Source organism: Lepus europaeus, chromosome 20 (genome assembly GCF_033115175.1).
Source record: "Lepus europaeus isolate LE1 chromosome 20, mLepTim1.pri, whole genome shotgun sequence".
In the NCBI taxonomy this organism is placed as follows: domain Eukaryota; kingdom Metazoa; phylum Chordata; class Mammalia; order Lagomorpha; family Leporidae; genus Lepus; species Lepus europaeus.
This window is the reverse complement of record NC_084846.1, coordinates 7714613-7737822: the sequence shown is the minus strand read 5'-3', so window position 1 is coordinate 7737822 and position 23210 is coordinate 7714613. Positions and strand designations below refer to the sequence as shown.

The following is a 23210-nucleotide window of genomic DNA, read 5'->3' as shown; positions in this document are numbered from 1 at the left end:
GAGGGAGGGTGTGAGTGCTAAGGAGGGAGTCAGGGGCCTGGGGCTGCCTGGGGCTCCATGAATTTCATTCTTTTATTTTTTAAGATTTATTTTTATTTATTTGAAATGCAGAGTTACAGAGAGAGATATATATATATATATATCTTCTATCTGCTGGTTCACTCCCCTGGTGGCTGCAACAGCCAGGGCTGGGCCAGGCTGAAACCAGGAGCTCCATCTGGGTCTCCCACATAGGTGGCAGGGACCCAAGCACTTGGGCCATCTTCTGCTGCCTCCCAGGCACATTAGCAGGGAGCTGGGACAGAAGTGGAGCAGCTGGGACCTGAACCAGCGTCCATAAGGGGATGCCGGTGCTGCAGGTGGTGGCTTAACCCGCTGAGCCACGACACTGGCCCCCAAGAATTCCTGTGAGATAACCCAGATCCGCTGGTTGTGAAGCCACAGGGGGCAAGGCAGACAGAGACAGAGACAGACGGAGGCAAAGAAGGATGGCGAGAGACATAGAGACAGGCAGGGAAAGAAAGCCGGAGGGGAGACCACATTAGAAAAAGGTGGGAGAAGGCCGGCGCCGCGGCTCACTAGGCTAATCCTCCGCCTTGCGGCGCCGGCACACCGGGTTCTAGTCCCGGTCGGGGCACCGATCCTGTCCCGGTTGCCCCTCTTCCAGGCCAGCTCTCTGCTGTGGCCAGGGAGTGCAGTGGAGGATGGCCCAAGTGTTTGGGCTCTGCACCCCATGGGAGACCAGGAGAAGCACCTGGCTCCTGCCATCGGAACAGCGCGGTGCGCCGGCCGCAGCGCGCTACCGCGGCGGCCATTGGAGGGTGAACCAACGGCAAAGGAAGACCTTTCTCTCTGTCTCTCTCTCTCTCACTGTCCACTCTGCCTGTCAAAAATAAAAAAAAAAAAAAAAAAAAGAAAGAAAGAAAGAAAAAGGTGGGAGAAATCTAGGAAGGCTCCCTGGAGGTGGTGATGGGAAGGAGGTGGGACAAAGGCCTGACCCTGACTGACAGGCAGGATCCACACCAGCCCTTCTCATCTCCCCCAACAACAGGAAAACTGAGCCCCCCACCCTACCCTAGGCCCCGCCGCTCACCCACGAGGGACCTGTGTGTTACCTGCTTAAACATGGAAGAGATAACAGGCCTCCTCTCCCTCCCCCGCCCCCACCCACGCCACGAAGAAAATCCCGGCCCAAATAAGGTGAGGGCTGCTGTGGGAGGCGGTGAGTCGGCCCCGCGAGCGAGTGGCGGCTGGCCCGGCGGTGGCTGGGCTTGGGCCGCCTCCTCTGAGACTCGCCCGGCCCGGCCCGGCGGCAGGAGGAGGGCGGTGCACAGCCGGCCGCCTGCCTGCCCGGTTATAAGCGCCTCTCCCCTGCCCTCGGCCTCACTCTCCCCAGCCCCACAGCCTCTGCAGCGCCCAGCCATGGAGGCCATCCGAAAGAAGATGCAGATGTTGAAGCTGGACAAGGAGAACGCCGAGGACCGCGCCGAGCAGGCCGAGGCGGACAGGAAGGCCGCCGAGGACAGATGCAAGCAGGTGAGGCGCCCGCGGCCTCGGCCGGGCGGTGCTGGGCTGCGCCAGGCGGGCCGGGCACCCTCTCTGTGTTTAGCTCTCCCTGGCCTGGGAAAGCAGAGGTGGTGGTGGGGTGTGGGGTCACAGAGATCTGGGAGTGTGAGGGCTGGCATGGGGGCAGGGGATCGGGGCTGTGGCTGAGCAAGGTGAGGGGGCAGCTGGCTTCCTGGGAGGGCATCCGGAGGCTGGGGTGGGGCAACTGGACACAGCCAGCATGACCCTGTGTGTGTGTGTGTGTGTACACAAGCACACGGGGTAGACGGGGGGGTGACCGTGTGCCCATGCACAGGGGCGTCCCCAGCTGTGACAGGAGCCGCCACCAAGCTCACACCAGCGACTGCCCGGAGAGGGTGGCTGTACCTGGGGGCGGGGTGGGACGGCTGGGACTCCCTGCAGGGCCGGCTGGGGAGGGGGGCGAGGTCTGGAGGCTGGGATGGAAGCTATGGGGTAGCCTCAGATCTCAATGGGTCCTGTGTGTCTGGGGTGCCTCTGCCGATGGGGTAGTGGGCAGTGGGTGGGGGCCACCCGGCAGGGCAGGGCTAACCCAGGAGGCCCTGGCTTCAAGGGAGCAGGGAGGAGCCCCCAGAGGGTCAGTGAGCAGAGGCTGGGGCTGAGCAGGGCCAAGGCTGGGGGCACTGCCAGATGTCAGTGAACAAACGCCAAGCCCTAGGAGTCATAGGGGCTCCGGGAAGCACCCCCTCCCACCACCGCGGGGAGACACCCAGGACCGTGACACACAGTCCTCTGTCCTGCCCAGCCCAGGCACCAGGCGCCCTGGGACCCACGCCCTCGGCGCTCTGCCTCCTTAGTGGCCGCCTGTGTGACTTGGGGGAAGTGACAGCTGTGTGACAGGTGACTGTGCAGGTGGAGCCCTTGGCCCCGAGCCTGGCTCAGAGTCATCGAGGAAGACTTCCTGCCCCGCCCTACTTCCTCCGGGGCCGCCCATCCCCCAAAGTTCCAGGGTTGCCCTAGCGGCCAGCCTCACCCAGCACTCCCCACACAAACTCCTCCCTTCCCTGGTAAACACAGACGCCCAGGCTGGGCCCTGGCCTGCCAGCCTCCCCACGTCCCTGTGCCCTCATCGTGACGGGGTTTAGCCAGAGATTCAGCAGTGGAAAGCAAAGTTTCGGCTCTAATTCTCACTAAAGGGTGAGTGACTGATAGGGCTCTGTTCTCCCAGTGGTCTGGGACTCAACTTAGCTAAAGTGCCTCAAGCTACAGGAGGCTGGAGATAGTGGGGACTGGGGCCAGCCTGACCCTGGGAGACCCTGCAGCCAAGTCCCCATATGACCAGCACCGTGTGGGAACAGGACCAAGGCCCAGCCTGGCCACTTCCTGCCCACTCCCCGCCCAGGTCAGAAGCATCCGCTGCTGTTGACCTTTGACCCCACATCCTGCCCCAGCCCCGTCCCTGCCTGGCCGGTGTAGGCACAGGGAGGCTGAGGCCCCAGGGGGACTGTGTGGCTCGCCAGGGTGCGGGTACACAGCCCAGAACTCAGTCTACGCCAGTCTTACCTAACTCCCCTTCCCCGCCTCCCCACCACTGCAGGATCTGGGAAGGGGTCCTTGATTCACTCCACAAACATCCAGCAGGGTTAGCACGGGGGTGTCTGCTGACCCCAGCTTCCCGGGGGAGGGGGGACCCAGCAGTGCCCTGGACCAGAGGAGAGAGACAGAAACAGAGCCAGCAGCATCAGGAGGCCGGGCCTGGACCAGAGGCAGGCCCACAGCAGTGGGAGTGGGCGCTGGCACTTGGCCCCCTCCCCACAGCAGGTCGGGGGAGGTGTGGGAGGTTGTGCCAGCTGCCGGCGGCCACATCAACTGGCTTTGCAACCCGTGTATAATTTAAGGATTCAAATTCCCCAGGTGCGTGGCCCTGGCAAAGTCACTTCCCCTTTAAGGGCCTCAGTTTCCCCTTCTGTGACACGGACCTTCAGTGAGGACGTCGTCTAGAGCGTGCTGGGGGGGACCATCTATTGTTACTTTTTTAAAGATGTATTTATTTATTTGAAAGGCGGAGTTACAGAGAGGGAGAGGCAGAGAGAGAGAGAGAGAGAGAGAGAGAGAGAGAGAGAGAGAACCGCTAAGCCAAATGCTCATCCCCATCCTAAATGTTTGCTAGCCCCCTGCCTTATTCCAGTCCACACCACTTCTTGTCCAAACGTTGCCCCCAGAGCTGTCAAAACTCCAATCATCTCCCCACCCGATGAGCTCGACAGAGTCCAGTTTGCTCCCACTCTGTGCTAGGAGAGCCCCAGCTAGGGCACACAGTCAGCGCTCCATAAATGCTGCACTCCGCAGATCTGGAAGGCAGGCAGGGTGACCTGCAAAAAATCTTTATAGAAACAGGACTCATTTATCTCAGTCGAGGCGGAAGCACAAAAACAGCCACCAGGGTGCTCACCCCCTGCTGCGTCTAGGCAGATGGAGAGGCGAGGCCAGAACAGGAAACTGGGACCACATAGCCCGGATTCTGGGAGGCAAGGCTTCCCAGTCAGCCCCTGTAGACCCTGACCTTGGCCTGAGCTGTGGCGCCCCTCCCTGCCCCCACCCTGCAACTCAGCAATGGGACGTTCAGCAAGCCCTAAAGAGAAGCCGGATGACACAGGGAGGGAGGGAGAGAGAGAGAAACAGAGAGAAAGAGAGGGAGAAATGATCCAACACCCTCTAGTTCATTCCCCAAATGCCCACGACAGGTGAGGCAGGGCTGGGCCAGGCTGAAGCCAGGAACCAGGAGCTCCACCCAGGTCTCCCATGTGGGGGGAGGGGGGACAGCCCTCGAGCTGTCACCTGCTGCTCCCCAGGGTGTGCAGCAGTGGGGAGCTGGGGACTCGCCTCTCCTTGTAAGAGAGAGGGCTGCACCCCTTGACCTCGCCTAACCCTAACCACCTCCCAAAGCCCCACCCCAACTCCAATTCCCATCACATCCTAATGGGGGGGGGGGGGGTGTTGGCTACAAGCATTTAGTCCCTAAGGGGATTAAGTGCCCTGTGGGACCTGGGGCAAGTCACTGAACCTCTCTGGGCCCTCTACTGTGAGGAAGCAGAATATGGCAGGGTCCCATGGGTGGGGGGTTTGCCTGCCCATCCAGGGAGCAGAGGTCAACCCAGAACTCAGGCCAAAGCAAGACCACCCCAGCCCAGGGCCTGGGGGCCAGGGGCCGGAGGAGGGGTCCAAGGAGAGGTTACAGGAGCTTCTTAGACCAGGGCTGCACACAAGCCAGAGGTACAGAACCTCGATTCAACCCCAGTCTTCAAGGAAAGCAGTCTCTGAGGAGTCCAGGTCTCTGTTAGAAGTCGGGCAGGAGGGAGGCAGCAGGTATGACGTTGGTGGGCCAGTCTGAGAGGCCTGGCCTCTCGAAATGGGGAGCCATGGCAGGTTGTAGGAGGAGGGAGGGCAGAGTGTCCCTGGGCGCTTGTATGAGCGAGAAAGGCTGAGCATGGGGAAGAGGCTGGGGTATCCAGGCCCCGAGAAATGAGACCCGTCTTTGTGCTGAACCCCCCCTCCACCAGGGCGGGGTTGGGGGGGTGGGGGTGACGTCCCCGCTGTGTGTGGGGGGTCATGGATTCGCCAAGAAGGGCCACACAGCCGGAGCCCCAGGACCCGGTGATACAGATGGGGAAACTGAGGCCCAGCGAGAGAAAGGGCGGCTGTTGGGGGGTCGCTAGGCTGATGCACCCGCTGTGCCCCAGGTGGAAGAGGAGCTGGCACATCTGCAGAAGAAGCTGAGAGGCGTGGAGGACCAGCTGGACAGGCACAGCGAGGAGCTCAGGGACGCGCAGGAGAAGCTGGAGCTGAGCGAGAAGAAGGCCTCCGACGTGCGTGTGCGGTACCCCGGCGCCCGCCGCGGGGCCGGCCGGGCGGGAAGCGCCCGGGGTGGGGAACGCGAGGAGGCCGCGGCGCGCGGGGGGCGGCGCCTCCCGGCGCTTTCTCCAAATAAGTCCCGAAAAGGGGCCCTTTCCAGCGGCGGCGGCCAGCGGTGCCCACGTCAGACCCTCCCCCAGCGGTGCTGACGTCGGCCGCCCGGCCCGGTGACCTCATCGCCCCCGTCGGCGGCCCGGCCCGGGGGGGCGGGGAGAGGCGGGGGCGGCCCCGGCGGCGCAGGCAAAGGCTCGCGGGGCCGGGGCGCGGCTGCTGCAGCTCTCGCCGGAGCCGGACCGAGCCCAGCCCAGCCCAGCCGAGCGCCCCGCTGCGTGCGCTCCGCGCCTCCGCGCCATGGCCGGCCTCAACTCGCTGGAGGCGGTGAAACGCAAGATCCAGGCCCTGCAGCAGCAGGCGGACGAGGCGGAGGACCGCGCGCAGGGCCTACAGCGGGAGCTGGACGGCGAGCGCGAGCGGCGCGAGAAAGTGAGAGCCCCTCCCCGGCCCCGCGCGCCCCGGCCCCGCGCCCTCCTTTCTTCCCCCCGGTGCCGGCGCCGTGCGCGCGCGCGCGCTCCCCGCCCGCCGCTGCCGCCGACCTCACCGCACCCCCCGTCCCTGGTAGTAGCCCCCTCCCCCCGCCCCGGCGCCCTGCAGTGTCCCGGATCGCAGATCTCCTCACCCCCCATCCCCCCAGACCCACGGCCGATCCTGCCTTCCCGCGCCGCCGTCCTCGCGCTGGGGCCTGGGACGGGGGAGGGGGCGCCGCATCCGGGTCGGGCGGGGCTGGCCGAGCGGGAAATGGGGGGGATGGGGCGCCGGGGGTTCGCGATCCCCCTGGGTGGAGAGGCGGGAAGGGTGTGGGGAGGGGGCGCACGGGGCGCGCGCTTGGCTGGGGATCCCGGGCCTGGGGGATGGCGGAGGCCCCGGCCGCCGGACCTGCAGGCGGGGAGCGAGGCTGGACGCGGCGAGAGGTTCCCATTGTCTGGGGTTGGTCCGGCCCGGGACGACTTGGGGCGGGGGCGTCGCACGTTCTCGCGGCTTCCCGGCTTCGCCCACCCAGCCGGTTCCACGGGGTGCGGCGGCGACGCGGAAGTCCTGCCCGAAGCCGCCTGCCCGCCGGCCTTTCTCCCTCCAGCTGGCCCCTGCGGGAACGGGGCCCGCGGGACCTCCGCCTTCCTGCAGAGGGCTCTTGGGGAGGTTCGCGCGGGGGTCGTTTGAGCGCCTACTGTTTACCTCTGCTGCGCGCTGCGGAAAACTAGGTGTGAAAGGAGGGAGCCTCTCCACCACCCCCACCTCCATCCCCTACCCTTCCTCCCTGGGGGGGGGGGGGAGGCTGGGGACAGCCGCGGGTGTTAACCGCATCTCCTACGGGAGCTTAACCTCGGGGAGTGCGCCTCCCGGCGTGCAGTGCGGCATACAGTAGGTGCTCACTTTGTGCCTTACTCTCTGCCCTCCACTATGGGAAAGGAGGTCAGAGGGGGCCGATAGAGCAGACTGATGAAGGAAGTTTGACTGGAACTATAGACCCTGGGTGCAAAGACAGAGAGGCAAGAAAAGTGGGGGACCCCCCTTCTCTCGCCTGGGGTCGCAGTCTGGGTCGGGGGCGACTCCGGGAGTTAAGAGAAGCGGCCACATGGCCCTGGCCGGGTGTAGGTCTGCAAAGTGTCCTGGCCAGAGCCGCTTCAGCATTGGCGGGGTGGCCGGGGTTTAATTCTATAAATGCCGCTTTGGCTGGAAGACGCAGCAGAATCCGGCCGGGAGCCACCAACAGTAGCTGCTCTGGCTGCTCTCGTAGGCCGGACCCTCCCTCTGAGCTCATCGGGGCATCTCGCTAGGGGACAATTACTGTGGCCTCAGAGTGGCCCTCCATAGGGAGCCAGGATTCCTGGAGTTGGGACAGGCAGGGGGAAGAGAGCCGAGCGATTTTATTTTATTTTTTGGGAAAGTGAGGGGCTCTTCTACAAAGCCTGTTTCCCTCTGTGAGTCAGGAGAATCCAGGGGAAGGGGGGAAAAAAAACCCACTCTGTGTCCGTCTGGTGGAGAAAGCCAGGCGGGTGGCAGAGTTCTGGGCCCGCCTCCCAACAGCTGGTTTCGGTTAGATTTTTGTGTGTGATTAACCGACATCTTCCTGTTCCTTTGCCACATGCATGCAGCAAGCCTCTTTTACCTTATAAGGAAAATCCTTTGTAGCCTGTGGAAGGCTTTGATTGCAGGAAGGGGTGGAGTCCCCAGATGACTACCAAGTATCTGGGTGTGCAGTGTGCCCGCAGCAGACGCGGCCACTTCCAAAAGTTAGTGGAGAATGGGGTCGAAATCTAAGTGTATTCTGGGAGGGGGAAAAAAAAAAATTGGAAATCCATCCATGAATGTTTGGAAGATCCCCTTCTAGGTATGAATTTTTTTAGAGTTCTTTTGCACCAAGATAAATTTATTTTTGAGAGGCAGAGAGAGAGCTCCCACCAGCGACTTGACTCTGCAAATGCTCGCAACAGCTGGAGCTGGGTGAGGCAGAAGCCAGGCGCTTAGGAACAGAATGCAATCCAGGTCTCCCATGTGGGTGGCAGGGCCCCAAGGACTTGGGTCATCACCCGCTGCTTTCTCAGGTGCATTAGCAAGGAGCTGGATCGGAAGTGGAGCAGCCAGGACTCCAGTATGGGGTGCAGATGGGCCTCCACCAGCTGCACCGATTATTTTATTGTCCTGGTGCCTTTGCTGCCTCCCTGGATTCAGTCCCATTTGACTAGGTCTTAAGGGCCCTACAGGGGCAGATAAGGGAAGAACCTGGCCTGGGGCTCAGGAAGTCATTCCTCACCAGCTGTGAGTCACTGAGCCCTTGAGGATTCCCATCTATAAAATGGGTATGAAGTTTCAAATGAGGTCAAACCTTGGGAGCTTGGGAGCAAGAACGGCCCTTCTCTGGTCTTTACTGCCCCTCTCTGCCCTCGGCCAGGGGCCAGCTATGCCTTGCAGCCCTCTCAGCCCTTGGGGGAGGAGTCAGGCTGTGGGCTATCGGTGTCACGTGGCCACAAACATGGCCAAGCCAGGATTCTGACGCAGCACTTTGTGGCTTTTGGATTTCCTGCTTTTTCACACAGCCCTGGATTTCCTCCTTCATAGGGGAAAACACTCTGGAAAAAGCTCCGAGCACTCTGTCAGCAAGTTTGCTTCCCTTCCTCACACCTTGTTGGTTGTTATGGAAGAGAAAATTGATTTTATTTACTTGAACGGTGGAGTGACAGACCTTCCGCTCTGTGGGTTGGTTCAGCCCCCAAAAAGGGCTGAGATGGGAGGGACTAGGAGCCAGGAGCTCCATCCGGGTCTCCCACGCAGGTGCAGGGGCCCAAGGACTTGGTCATCTTCTGCTGCTTTGCACATTAGCAGGGAGCTGGATTGGAAGCAGAGCAGCCAGGACTGGAACCGGCGCCCAAATGGGATGCCGGGGATCGCAGGCAGCTTAACCCACTGCCCCACACCTGATACCTTATTATTGTCCCACCTCATCTTCAAGCAGACTCTCAAAATGTCCTAATCAGCACATTTTGTCTGAATGCTTGAACATTTTAACAGTAACACAGGTATAGAAACAGAAAGGAAACTTATAATCTTTCGGTTCAGTTTTAACATCATGACAAGGAGCGCTTTTTCTAGCAATGATTTTTAAATTGTGTAAGTTTGACAGTATTTTGTTGTTGGGTTTTGATTTGGTTTTAGTCTTGTGCTTTTAATTTGCAGAAGTTTATAACTGCAGCTCACCTACTGCACCAAAGTTCTCGATTTTAGGAGCCCAGCTTTAGTCATTTGAACATGCTTCTAAATAAAATAAAATGAAACAAACCAAAACTATACTTTTGATCTATAATAATAGCTCAATAGCTGTGTCAAGGAAAGCTCTAATATATGCAGTGATGGTTTATGGAAGGGTGTGGCAATTTTAAATTTCTATTGTGTATGATGTTCAAATAAAGTGATATCTACATTCATGTGAAAAAAAAAAAAAATTCCAGGGCTGCCCCTGCCCAGCCAGCTCCTGCTGTGGCCAGCATGCCTATTGGACTTATCTTGCCATTTTCCCGGGACTTGCCATCGGATGCTGAGGTCGGATCTGTTGTCTCCAAGCCAAGGGTACACTTGGCTTGTCTTGCTTCTTTTTAGCATCACTCTTTGAATTGACACAAAGTAACTGTAACAGATTTGTCTCTTACCCTGTGCTGGGTCGAGTATGCCACCTGTTCTGCAGACGAGAGAGTGGATTCCTTAGGGGCCGGGCTTAGCCAAGGATGTGTAGAGGGATGGATTTTCCTTCTTAACACTGCATCCGGGACCTCTCCCCCAGGCCGAGGGCGATGTGGCAGCTCTAAATCGGCGCATCCAGCTTGTGGAGGAGGAGTTGGACAGAGCTCAGGAGCGGCTGGCCACCGCCCTGCAGAAACTGGAAGAGGCGGAGAAGGCTGCTGATGAGAGTGAGAGGTGAGCGCCTTGACCTTGACCTTGGCAGCGGCTGGCAAGTGGGGAGAGCACCACCCGCCTCCTGGGCAGTGAGGGGAGGGCTGGAGGGGCCTGCAGACAGGAGCTCGGCCACGGGGAGGCGACCTCAGGAAGTTCCCTGGGACAATGGAATGGAAAGATGTTTATTTTGGGGCTGAAAAATGTTTTCAGGAATGGGTGTTTGGCCTGGTGGTTAAGGCAACCGAGTCTCAAATCAAAGGGCCTGGGGTTTTGATCCCTGGCTCCGCCCCTGGCCCCGGCTCCCTGCTGGTGCACAGCCTGGGAGGCAGCAATGAGGACTCAAGTGCCTAGGTGCCCCCCCCCCCGTCCACGTGTGGGAGACCCAGATGGAGTTCCCGGCCCCTGGCTTCAGCCTCAGCCCTACCCTGGTTGTTGGAGGCATTTGGGGATTAAACCAGGCAATGGGCTTTCTCTTTCTCTCTGCCTCACAAAGAAATAAAAATGTTTTTAAAAATTTAATTCATACATAGTTTTTCGATAATAGACCGTTCTCATGAATTTGTGAAGATTACCTTTATGCATGGGCTTTGAAATTTTATACACAAAGGCCGGCGCCGTGGCTCACTTGGCTAATCCTCCACCTGTGGCACTGCCACCCCGGGTTCTAGTCCTGGTTGGGGCGCCAGATTCTGTCCCGGTTGCCCCTCTTCAAGTCCAGCTCTCTGCTGTGGCCTGGGAGGGCAGTGGAGGATGGCCCAAGTGCTTGGACCCCTGCACCTGCATGGGAGACCAGGAGGAAGCACCTGGCTCCTGGCTCCGGATCGGTGCAGCACGCCAGCCGTAGTGGCCATTTGGGGGGTGAACCAATGAAAGGAAGACGTTTCTCTCTGTCTGTCTTGTCTGTCTGTCTGTCTGTCTGTCTCTCTCTCTCTCTCTCTCTCTATGCCTGTCCAAAAAAAAAAAATAAGAAAAGAACTTTTATACACAAAGATGAGCTTATCTTTTAATTCCATTTTCTACTTCTTTTTTTTAAAAAAGATTTATTTGATTTATTTGAAAGGCAGAGTTACAGAGAGGGAGATCTTCCATCTGCTGGTTCATTCCCCAGACAGACACAACAGCTGGAGCTGGGCCAGACTGAAGCCAGGAGTCAGGAGCTTCCTCTAGGTCTCCCACGTGGGTGCAGGGGCCCAAGTACTGGGCCATCTGCCAGGAGTCAGGAGCTTCCTCTAGGTCTCCCAAGTGGGTGCAGGGGCCCAAGTACTGGGCCATCTTCCACTGCTTTCCCAGGCCATAGCAGAGAGCTGGACCGGAAGAGGAGCAGCCGGGACTCGAACCGGCACCCATATGGGATGCCGGTGTCACAGATGGCAGCTTTTTGCTGCGCCACAGCGCCGGCCCCTTCTGCTAACTTATTAATGGACCCTGGTACATACACATGTGTGGCTGCGCTTTGAAAACTGTCACGCTGTTGGTAGAGAAAGTCGATCATCATGGTGGTCACGAAGAAACACTTCCAACAGGCCGGGAAAGGCAAAAGAGAGGAAATAAAAACTGGAGTGGCTGCCGGCGCCGTGGCTCACTAGGCTAATCCTCCGCCTGCGGCGCCAGCACACCAAGTTCTAGTCCGGGTCGGGGCGCCGGATTCTGTCCCAGTCGCTCCTCTTCCTGTCCAGCTCTCTGCTGTGGCCGGGAGTGCAGTGGAGGATGGCCCAGGTGCTTGGGCCCTGCACCCCATGGGAGACCAGGTAAAGCACCTGGCTCCTGGCTTCGGATCAGTGTGGTGCACTGGCCGCAGCGCGCTGGCCGCAGCGGCCATTGAGGGGTGAACCAATGGAAAAGGAAGACCTTTCTCTCTGTCTCTCTCTATCTCACTGTCCACTCTGCCTGTCAAAAAAAAAAAAAAAGGCCGGCACCGCGGCTCACTAGGCTAATCCTCCGCCTTGCGGCGCCGGCACACCGGGTTCTAGTCCCGGTTGGGGCACCGATCCTGTCCCGGTTGCCCCTCTTCCAGGCCAGCTCTCTGCTGTGGCCAGGGAGTGCAGTGGAGGATGGCCCAAGTCCTTGGGCCCTGCACCCCATGGGAGACCAGGAGAAGCACCTGGCTCCTGCCATCGGATCAGCGCGGTGCGCCGGCCGCAGCGCGCTACCGCGGCAGCCATTGGAGGGTGAACCAACGGCAAAAGGAAGACCTTTCTCTCTGTCTCTCTCTCACTGTCCACTCTGCCTGTCAAAAATAAAAAAAAAAAATAAAATAAAAAATAAAAAAATAAATAAAAAAAAAAACTGGAATGGGCCATGTGCACTGATGATGGACAGGCCATGTGCACAGGTGATCAACGGGCCGTGTGCACAGGTGATGGATGGTCCATGAGCACTGATGATGGACAGGCCGCGTGCACTGACGATTGTCCACGATGCCATCAGGGAGGCTTCAGGCTCTTGGCTGGTGACAACAGAAGGCACTAACCCTCATGTCCGTAGTGTACTCACCACTGGTGGTGTAGCCCCCCGGGGCGCTCATGCTGTGTTGAGGGCCTCTAGTGGGCTGCCTTGTCATTTTAAAAAATATATAGATAGTTACTTGAAAGTCAGAGTTACACAGGGTGGGGGAGTCTTCCATCCACTGGGTCACTCCTCGATTGGCCACAACAGCTGGTGCTGTGCGAATCCAAAGTCAGGAGCCAGGAGCTTCTTCCAAGTCTCCCACGTGGGTACAGGGGCTCAAGCGCTTCGGCCATCTTCCACTGCTTTCCCAGCCATAGCAGAGAGCTGGATAGGAAGTGGAGCAGCTGGGACGTGAACCGGCAATCATATGGGATGCCGGCACTGCAGGCGGTGGCTTTACCTGCTATACCACAGCGCCGGCCCCTGCCCTGGCTGTTAGAACAGGCTTACTGTCTGTCATGCCTTGCTCAGCAGGACTGAGGGTGGATTGTATGAAGTCCCACAAGCAGTGGCCTCTGTATGCTGGTAAATGGGTTCGTTGTGAGGCGAAGGAGTGGGCTGGGCCAGTGGTCCTTGTGTAGCTGCCAAACATCACATCGAGTTGTCACTTGATCCATCCCCTGTGCTGTTTCCAACATAGACTCCTTCAGAAATACTCAATGCTGTTTTTTTTTTTTTTTCTTAAAGATTCACTGTATTTATTTGAAAGACAGAGTTAGAGAGAAAGAGAGAGATCTTTCATCTGCTGGTTCACTCCCCAAATGGCTGCAATAGCCAACACTTGGCCAGACCAAAGCCAGGAGCCAGAAGCTTCCTCCGGGTCTCCCACGCAGGTGCAGAGGCCCAAGCACTTGGGCCATTTTCCTTCCACTGCTTTCCCAGGCCGTCAGCAGGGAACTGGATCAGAAGTGGAGCAGCCAAGACTTGAACCAGTGCCCATATGGGATGTGGCAGAGGCTTAGCCTACTACGCCATAGCGCCAGCCTGTCACTCATTTCTTGGCCCACCAGCCGAGTCGTAGCACAAGGCCAGCTGTGCCCCCTTTCCCAAATTGCCATGACGACTTCAGTTCCGCCCTTCTCTGCACCCTCACCTGGTCGGTATGGGTGGGTCGCATGTCCCTTCTCCCAGAATGCTTGGGACCAGAAAAGCTTTGGATCTGGGTTTCCAGTGACTTTGAGATTTTGGAATATCTGCATAGACCTGAGATATCTGGGTGGAGTGGGGGACCCAAACTTGAACCTGAAATCTATTTTACGGTCCAAGTACACCTGCGGTCCATAGCTTGAAGGCCATGTTAGACAAGCCTTTTTGGGGTGCCTGTGTTCTGATTGCAACCCGTTATTTCATGAGGTCAGGGGTGGAATTCTCTCTTTGTGGCATCCAGTCACTGCTCAGAAAGCATCGGATTGGGGCTGGTGCTGTGGCATAGAGGGTAAAGGCGCCGCCTGCAGTGCCAGCATGCCATATGGGCGCAGGTTCGAATCCCAGCTGCTCCACTTCCGATCCAGCTCTGTGCTGTGGCCTGGGAAAGCAGTAGAAGATAGCCCTAGTCCTTGGGCCCCTGTACCTGCATGGGAGACCCAGAATAAGCTCCTGGCTCCTGGCTTTGGATCGGCCCAGCTCTGGCCATTGTGACCATTTGGAGAGTGACCCAGTGGATGGAAAACTTCTCCCTTTCTCTCTCTGTCTGTAACTCTACCTCTCAAATAAATGAAACCTTAAAAAAGAGAAAAAGCGGCCGGCGCCGTGGCTTAACAGGCTAATCCTCCACCTTGCGGCGCCGGCACACCGGATTCTAGTCCTGGTTGGGGCGCCGGATTCTATCCCAGTTGCCCCTCTTCCAGGCCAGCTCTCTGCTGTGGCCCGGGAAGGCAGTGGAGGATGGCCCAAGTCCTTGGGCCCCGCACCCGCATGGGAGACCAGGAGAAGCACCTGGCTCCTGGCTTCGGATCAGCACGGTGCGTCGGCCACAGTGGCCATTGGAGGGTGAACCAATGGCAAAAAGGAAGACCTTTCTCTCTGTCTCTCTCTCTCTCTCACTATCCACTCTGCCTGTCAAAAAAAGAGAAAAAGCAAGCTTCAGATTGGGGGATTCTTTCTCGGAGCAGGGATGCTCAGCCTTGCACCTGCCACTCACCTGGGGCTTCCTGCCATAGCTCACCCTGGTCCCCACACACTGCTGTATAGGGAACGCTTCCAGTGGGAGCAGCTCCCTGCACCTCCCATCCGGCTCCAGAACGTACCGTTACGGCTCTGAGAGTGGTGCCCAGCACTCGGTTCCAATGGCGTGGGCTGTGAGCCGGGTGGCAGCGGCTGGCGGTGGGGAGGGGCGGGATGAGACCTGCGGAGGCTCCCTCAATTGCCGGCCAGGCCTCCCGTGCCGCTCACGGCACAGGGGTGGGCACGGATGGCAGTCGTTGACGGGCGTGTGCCTTGTGGGGGTGTGCGGGGTTGCCTCTTTGCAGGGGAATGAAGGTGATCGAAAACCGGGCCATGAAAGATGAGGAGAAGATGGAAATCCAAGAGATGCAACTCAAAGAAGCCAAGCACATTGCGGAGGAGGCGGACCGCAAGTACGAGGAGGTGAGTGAGCGACGGCCGGGAGGAAGCTCCTGGTGGTGGGCCATTCTGTGGGCACGTCTGCCTGGCCAGGGAGCTCTGGCATCCTGGGGATGCTGGGGATGCCCCTAACTCGCTTCTGTCCTTTCGCTGGGTGTTCTGGAACAATCTAGGAAGCATGCAAGATGGTGATAGCCCAGCCCTTTCTTCATCTTCTTGTGTGCGCCCCTCTCCCCTCCGGGGACTGAGAGTGAGCGGAAAGGGGCCCGTGCGTGCTGGGGGAGAGCGGGGTCAGCTGCGGGGGGGCGGCCTTTTTTTTTATTTTTCCTCTCTCTGTGCACAGGTAGCCCGGAAGTTGGTCATCCTGGAAGGCGAGCTGGAAAGGGCAGAAGAGCGAGCCGAGGTGTCTGAGCTGTGAGTCCCAGGGCGGGCCCCCCAGGGGTCTGGCCCAGCCCACTGAGTGGCTTCTGTTGGGAATGGGCTCTGTGCTCGGGTGGGCTGGGGTGGGGGACAGTGCAGGGAGGGACCTCCGGGACTTGGCGGCTCAGCAGACTGGGAAGCGTTGCCCACATGTTCACAGAGCTCACTGGGCGGGCGGGAGGAAGCTCTGGGTCCTGTTTTCCCAGAGAGGCTATCCCAAGAAGACTGCCCCGCCCCCCACCCCCATCCTTGTTTAAATACTTGGCTGCTGATGTCAGTATTAGGCAGTGATAACATTCCTGAGGTGGGGAGAACTGAGCATCCTATAAGTTCCAGCAGACAAAATGTATATATATGTATATATATATATATATATATATATATTGATAAAATAAATGCCTTTCCCCTGGGGATGAGGAATCCCAGCTTCTTTCTCTCCCACCCCCAACCCCCTCCACACACACACACACACACCCCCCCCCCCCCGTCGTTCTTAACCCCTTCCGGAGCCTGCCTCATCCAGCCTAGATTTCACAATCTTGCTTCAGCCCTTGGCGGAAGCACAGGGTCTGCTTAGCAAACCCTCCACGGAACTCCTAGGCCTGCCCGGGGTGACGGGGCTTTGATAATAACTACACAGGCCTAAGGATCAGAAATAAATAGAAAATCCTTTTTTTTTTTTTTCCCCTGCATTCCTTCCGGAAGCTCCCAGGGCAGTGTGGGTTTTGCCTTCTGAAACTTTTCTTTGTGGGGGGGGAATTGCCTGCTGTCAGGGAGGATGAGGTACCAAAATTAAAATAAAATATTTCGTCTTTTTTTGGGCAGAAAATGTGGCGATCTGGAAGAAGAGCTCAAGAATGTCACCAATAATCTGAAGTCACTGGAGGCCGCCTCTGAGAAGGTTGGTGACTCCCCTGGGGCCCTGGGTGAGGTTTGTGGGAGTCGGTGCCTTTTGCACTCGCTGAGGTGCATGGGGAACTGGGTTCTGAATGGAGGCCCCACACATGACCTCATCTCTGGGTCCCTATGGAAACGCCATCTCATCATCTTGGCTGGTCCCCAGCTCGGTTCTCAAAGTGCCTTCTTCACCTGTATCACGGTTGCCCTGGGAAGGAGGCACCTTGCCCATTTTATGGAGGGACAAACTGAGGCAGAGAGAGGCGAGGAACAGCAGGTGTCAGAAGTGGGATTGGCCTTTCTGTGGCACCCTTAGTTCATCTGTAAAGTGGGATTTTTTTTTTAAACATTTATTTATTTGAGAGGTAGAGTTACAGAGAGAGAGAGAGGTCTTCCATCTATTGGTTCACTCCCCAAAATGACCACAATGGCCAGGACTGGGCCAGGCCAAAGCCAGGAGCTAGGAGCTTCTTCCAGGTCTCCCACACGGGTGCAGGGGCCCAAGGACTTGGGCCATCTTCCACTGCTTTCCCAGGCCATAGCAGAGAGCTGGATAGGAAGTGGAGCAGCTGGAACTCGAACCGGCAATCATATGGGATGCCGGCAATGGCTTTACCCGCTACGCCACAGCACCGGCCCCCACTCCTTTCTTCTAGGAATAGGGAACCTCTCTTCTTGGATGCTTTTTTTTTTCCCCTGCTTCTTTTTAAAAGCCAGTATTTTGGTTTCTCCCATAGTATTCTGAAAAGGAAGATAAATATGAAGAAGAAATTAAACTTCTGTCCGACAAGCTGAAAGAGGTGAGCTCAGGGGCTGGCCAGCCGCTGGTGCCAAGTCTCTCCCAGGGATGGTTCTAGAATAATGGGCGTGGACTCTGTCTTCTTCCACAGGCCGAGACACGCGCCGAATTTGCAGAGAGAACGGTCGCCAAACTGGAAAAGACCATCGATGACCTGGAAGGTAGGGATGGACCAGCACAAAGTTGCCATGCCTCCCTCCCTGCCCCGGCTGACTTCCCGTGGGTCTGTGGGTCTGTGGCCCGGGTTGAGCCGGGCTTTTGTTTGCCTGGAGAAAATCAAGTGCAGAAGGAGGAAGTCTTTAGAATTTTCTGCGGGTTGCTTATTTTCAGAAATGCTTTGCATTTTTGGTATTTTTTTTAAATGCCTGGCATTTTTATAGAGAGCTCTCTCCCAGAGAGCTCCAAGCTTATCACAATCTGAGAAAACAAGAAAAAAAAAAAACAAAAAACTAGAGAATGTAGTGACTTCCAGAAAGACTCCATCCGATCTGCGAGCCTGATGCCCACATAGCCAGGAATTTCTCAAAGAGTTCCAATTTGTAAAATTCTATGTCCGCGAGATAGCCGGAGGAGAGGGGAGGGGGGTGCCGGGGGAGGATTCTAGAAGCATGGGGTTCCCATGACATCTCACAGTCTCCTCATTAGGAAAGGAGACGAAGCTCACCCCTCAGATCCTGTGCTCCAGTGTTTGATTTGGGGAATGAGGTTTCCATATAAGGAAAAATGCCCCATTCTGAAGTCTAACCTTTGGACGGGGTGACATCATTGGAAATCAGAGCTAGTTACCCAGGAGCAAGTGTTGGTGGGAAACGCTGTGTCCCTCTCAGGTCACCCTTGCAAAGATTCACTGTGGCTGAGTGCCCTGCGGAGATCTTCTGTGGTGGCTTTTTTTTTTTTTTTTTTTTTTAAATAATGTGTATTACCTAGTGCATGGCTTGCTCCTAGTTCATGCTGTGTTGTCGCTTCTTCTTTCTTTTCTTTTTTTTTTTTTTTTAAGATTTATTTATTAATTTGAAAGGCAGAGCTACAGAGAGAGGTAGAGAGAGAGAGAGAGAGAGAGAGAGAGGTCTTCCATCCACTGGTCCACTCCCCAAATAGCTGCAATGGCCAGAGCAAGGCCAATCCGAAGCCAGGAGCCAGGAGCTTCTTCCAGGTCTCCCACGCAGGTGCAGGGGCCCAAGGACTTGGGTCATCTTCTACTGCTTTCCCAGGCCATAGCAGGGAGCTGGATGGGAAGTGGAGCAGCTGGCACTCGAACCAGCGCCCATATGAGCTGCCAGCACTGCAGGTGGCAGCTTTACCTGCTACGCCACAGCGCCAGCCTCTTCTCTTGTTTCTGTCTTCCTCTCCTCACTCATCCACAGCACTCCATTCTGACCACCTCGTGTTCTATCCCCTATACCTCTTTCTCCTGAAGCTTGCTTCCTCCACCCTATGGATGAGCTCTGCACAAGGAAGTTCAAGTTCAAGGCTCTCAGCCAGGAGCTGGACCATGCTCTCCATGATATAAGCTATCCATCTCTGAAAAGGCAGCTGGGGTGCCGAAGTTGTGTGCCCTTGACCATGGCTGAAACCAAAACATGGGCGCTTAGGCTTTTCTCACTCCCAAAATGCTTTGCCAAAGCCGTGAAAGACGAAAGCCAACTTGGCCGTGAGCTCGCCTCACTTAGCTAGCTGCAATCTGTGTGCCAATAGTTTTTCCTTAAATAGCAATTGGTTTTGAATGGAGCCTGATCCCCATAAACCTCTTTGGCAGCTTTAAAAGAAATCGGCAGAACTTGCAAAAGCCAGCAGGCCTGGGTTTAACAGGAGCCGGCGCTTGAATGGGATTGGAGCTATGAATTCCCACAGCAGCAGGGCCGTCTTGGTCTCTTTTGTTCTGTTAACGCTCAGGAGGGGGCATTGGGGTTCCCTGTGTCTTCACTCCTTCATGGGAACCTTCATGAAGCTCCTAGTCCTGGGAGAGAGTTCACCTCCATACCGTCTCTCTGCCCTTAAAGATTTATTTATTTGAGAGGCAGAATTACAGACAGAGAGAGAGAGAGAGAGAGAGAAAGAGAGAGGTCTTCCATCTGCTGGTTCACTCCCCAGATGGCCGCAACAGCCGGAGCTGTGCCGATCTGAAGCCAGGAGCCAGGAGCTTCTTCCAGATCTCCCATGCAGGTGCAGGGACCCCAAGGACTTGAGCCATCTTCCACTGCTTTCCCAGGCCAGAGCAGAGAGCTGGATTGGAAGTGGAGCAGTCAGGACTAGAACCGGCGTCCATGTGGGATGCCAGCACTGCAGGTGGAAGCTTAGCTGGCTGTGCCACAGCGCCAGCCCCTGAAAATGACTTTTGATCCAAGCCACATCTGCCAGACATGAAAATCTCCAATTATATCACTCATCTGGGACACTAGCTTGTTGTGCCTCATCCTATACTTTTTTTTTTTTTTTTTTTTGCTTTTGTAATTCAGGTGGGAACCTCTGTCTCAATTCTTTATGTTCATTCCTCCAAAAATACAGCTCCCTAAACTGCCCACACCTTTGCACCTGCCCCTTCATCCTGTTCTAACTGCCTTCTAACCTGAACATTGGCATCAACTGTTGGCCTCATGTACTAGCATATGTACGTCCCGCCCTTGGAGAAGGGAGGCTATGGGGGTGGTTGGAGGAGTTGTTTGGTTTGCTCTGTGTATCTGTCCCTGGGATTTTTTCCAGAAACTTGCCACCTCCGCCCTTTGAAATGACTCCACAGCCCGGCCTATCCAGTTATGCTACCTAAGCGCTTAAGCAGGTCTTCATTGACAAAGATTGGTGTTAATGGAGCTTTCCTGCCATTTGACTTTATGTTCTGATTCTCCAGGGTAAAAAAATCCACCTTTCAAGGGAAAGGTCTTTCCCTCTCAAGACCTACCAACAAAATAGACACCAGAGAAGCCAGGTATCAAGGTGAAGTGCAGTCAGGCTGTGTAGACAAAAGGACACATGAGTTTCAGTCCTGCCTAGCTCTCTAACACTGTTCACTGTGCAACCTTGAACGATTCTATGTCACTTTTCTGCAAAACAAAGGTGAAGCTGCAGGTTATTGGGAGGTCCAGTGAGCTCATGGAGAAATTGGCTCTCACCGTAGGGGGCATTCACTTAACACCTGTTCATCCAGACTAGGTGGGCGGATGGATTCTCTGATGGAATCCTTCCAGGTCAGGGTCTCAAGTGCCTTGTCAAATGAATAGTAGAAATAGTAGAAAGGTAGCCATCTCTTGCACTTTTTTTTTTTTTCTTTCTGAAAATTTCCAGGCTGACCATATCACCTTTTATGAGGCTCTTTGCTTTCCTCCAGTATTTTAACAAGTGCTGGCCTCGCCCCTTATCTGTCCCCACTCACTGCAAACCAGTTCTGCCTCCTGCTCCGACATGCATTGCTTTCAGTGGCATCTTGTTGTTGGTGCTGGTGGTGGTTCATTTCATAAGTCACATCACTTCATAGTGTGTCTGTAGTCTGGCTTAAAGTTCAGTCTTGTTGCATTTACCCTGGGGCTGACTGCCTTGCTGTGGAGCCAAGACACATTAACACAATTATGCCTGGAATTTAAACAGGCATTCCCAGGACCTCCAAAGGAAGCATGGGTTACAGGATTGTGTTTGCTTACCCACGGCTTGGCTCTCGGGGACTAATTCACAGGTCCTGGGAAGAAGTGTATTGAATCAGTTTTATCTAACGTGGAAATCTTAGGTGCTGAAGCAGTTTCCATGGGTTCTTCATAATCCCATACCACACTGATACTGTGGACCCCATTTGACAGGTGAAGAAACTTGAGACCCAGAAAGGGTCAATGGCTTATTTCAGTGATACACCTGGGGCATAAATTCAGGTGCCCTGTAACTGGAGGTTTGCCATATTTCGCAAACAAAGATAACAGGATGTTACGTAAAATTTGAATTTCAGGTAGGGAGTGAGTCATTTCTTTTGGCATAAGTACATCTCAAGCAACAGTTGGGATAGACTTTACATACGAAAGTATTATTTGTGGCTTATCTGAAATTCAGTTTAACTGGACAGCCTGTATTTTACCTTACAATCCTGACCCTCCAATTTGGGATCTGATCCCTGTTACTCTGTGGTGTTCTGCTATACTTCCAATGAAAAGGACTTTTCTCTGCCGTCATTTGTTTTTCTTGAATGTAGATGCTTATTAACTTATTTTTACCCCCCTCTCAATCCTCACCAGAAAAACTCGCCCAGGCAAAAGAAGAGAACGTGGGCTTACATCAGACACTGGATCAGACGCTAAACGAACTTAACTGTATATAACCCAAACCGAAGAGCCTCGTGCCAGCAGAGACCACAGGGTTCCACGTGTTTGTCTTCTCTTGTAAGACATTCCTATTGTTATTGCATCTTTGCTTTGCTGGATATGTCAAGCCAATTAAGAATACGTGACCAAATATTTTATATATCAGAGAAGCTTTGAGCACCAGTTCAATCCAATGCCTTCCTTTTTTTTTTTTTTTTTTCTTCCAAATGGCACCAGCTTTCTCAGCTCTATTTTTAGCCTGAAGTTGCATGTATTCCTAAGATAGGCAGGGTATTTCCTACCGAGCATCCTCTCTAAAAGACTGAGAGCATTTGGTTCCTGGGCAAATAGACAACCCTCCTCCCCCTGATTTTTCGAGAACACAGACTCTACATAATCTATCTAGTCATGGGTTGATTTAAAATGCTGGAGAATATAACCTTCTGGGCCCCTGTTGTGAGACCACAGGAAGCTGGTGACTGTCACATTAAAATGGGTGGGGATTTTCCATCCAGAGCAGGGGGGGAAAAAAAGGGCTATTGTGGGAAGTCGTAAACCACAGATCAACCTAATCGCTCTGGCCCTTCTCCACACTCCGCTGTGCAGAAATAACATTCTCTGAGCAACCAGCATGAGAGTGCTTGGGGAGTGGTCACCATAATTTCCCAAGGATTTTCTGGATAGTTCCTTGAGGTTATGCTTTTCTCCTAGTTTCCTTCTCTGAGGAGCAGGTGCCTTGTGCCAACGATGACCCATGTTTGTCTGCCATGAGTATGAAGTTCAGTCCTGTTCAGGTCAGCCATATCAGAAGGCTGCTCGTCGCCAATAAACTGAGCGAGCTTTTTTTTTTTTTTTTTTTTTTCCTGTTAACACAGTATTAGGCAGAAGAGGCCTGTCTGGTAGCCAGAAAAGTTACTGGCTTCGTGTCATCTCCATACTTGAGGGAATTGCAAAGTGAGGATTTTCTGTATGTAGGACTTTGGAATTCCTTCGTCAGGACCAAGTTAATAAAAAGACCAAGAAACTCCTGATTAAACTGGATATGGAGTATTTGGTAGACAGCAGCTGCACATTTTCACTTTCTTACATTTCTGCTTTCTCAGTTAACATCTCAGAGTTGAAACATTCCATATTCTCCGACAGTGTGGGGGCCAATTCAAGTTTACAATTCTGACTAAAAAACACCCTGCTTCTAGCTTACCTGAACCCCCTGCCCTTCACTTCTATTTATTATTAAGCATCACACTACCCAGGAGATACACTAGCCAATTGTGCAATGGAATAAAACCCACACTTTTCTTTAGATTCTTGCAACTGTATCATATGTAATAGTATCACTTTTTCTACATTTTGGTCAAATAAATTTTTACAGAAACTCCCATTTGTGTGAATTTTGTTTCAATGAATGTTGTTAGTGGGGTGGCGAGGGGGAGATAACTGGGCCAAGAACTTTGCAGATGTTATTTATTTGCTTTGTACCATGACTTCATGATAGAAGAATGAATGATCTCCCTCTTGCACATGAGAACACCTGGCCTCAGCAACTCAAAAGCTCTTGTCCTTTGTTATCCGAAATCCTGTCTGAGCAGGGCTGTGAAGAATGAGTAGGATTTTAATAGATGGTGAAGACAGGCAAGATGGGCTCACTGTTTGACTTAGGAAAGTGCAAGGCCTGCCCGGACAAGGTTTTCTATGTGTTGTGCCTTAGGTAGAAAAGCTGGAAGGTTGGCTGGATCCAAGTTGGTAAGAGCTAGAATTTAACTTGCTGAGGAGTAGAGACCCAAACTGAAGTAAACACATAAAGACATTGGGAAAATGCACTTAGCACCTGTTTTCAGGTGGTGGCCTGTACAAACAGGAAGGCGTCAGGAAGATGTTTCAGTACACAGAGTGGTTGCCATGCAGTAAGAGGGAAGAAGTGATCAGAA

General features: G+C 54.9%; 1 protein-coding gene across 2 annotated transcripts; it reads left to right on the top strand.

Moving 5' to 3' along the window:
• The first annotated feature begins 1385 nt into the window (after window positions 1–1385).
• TPM4 (tropomyosin 4) lies at window positions 1386–22661 on the top strand. 2 transcript variants are annotated; one of them, XM_062179135.1, is made up of 9 exons: window positions 1386–1536; window positions 5265–5390; window positions 9767–9900; window positions 14796–14913; window positions 15233–15303; window positions 16135–16210; window positions 16944–17006; window positions 17097–17166; window positions 21217–22661. In XM_062179135.1, exons 1-9 carry the CDS (start codon window positions 1423–1425, stop codon window positions 21297–21299), a joined length of 855 nt encoding a protein of 284 aa, XP_062035119.1. In that variant the 5' UTR covers window positions 1386–1422; the 3' UTR covers window positions 21300–22661. The 2 variants fall into 2 exon arrangements, with proteins under 2 accessions (XP_062035119.1, XP_062035120.1); XM_062179136.1 differs by lacking the exons at window positions 1386–1536; window positions 5265–5390 and adding an exon at window positions 5732–5919.
• Window positions 22662–23210: the final 549 nt, after the last annotated feature.

What these genes read in the sequence shown, in the direction of transcription:
- TPM4 (XM_062179135.1), top strand. Translation starts at nt 1,423, where the DNA reads ATGGAGGCCATCCGAAAGAAGATGCAGATGTTGAAGCTGGACAAGGAG. An exon ending in GCGAGAAGAAGGCCTCCGAC is followed by an intron (nt 5,391 to 9,766) that starts GTGCGTGTGCGG and finishes CCTCTCCCCCAG; the next exon opens with GCCGAGGGCGATGTGGCAGC. An exon ending in TGGAGGCCGCCTCTGAGAAG is followed by an intron (nt 16,211 to 16,943) that starts GTTGGTGACTCC and finishes TTTCTCCCATAG; the next exon opens with TATTCTGAAAAGGAAGATAA.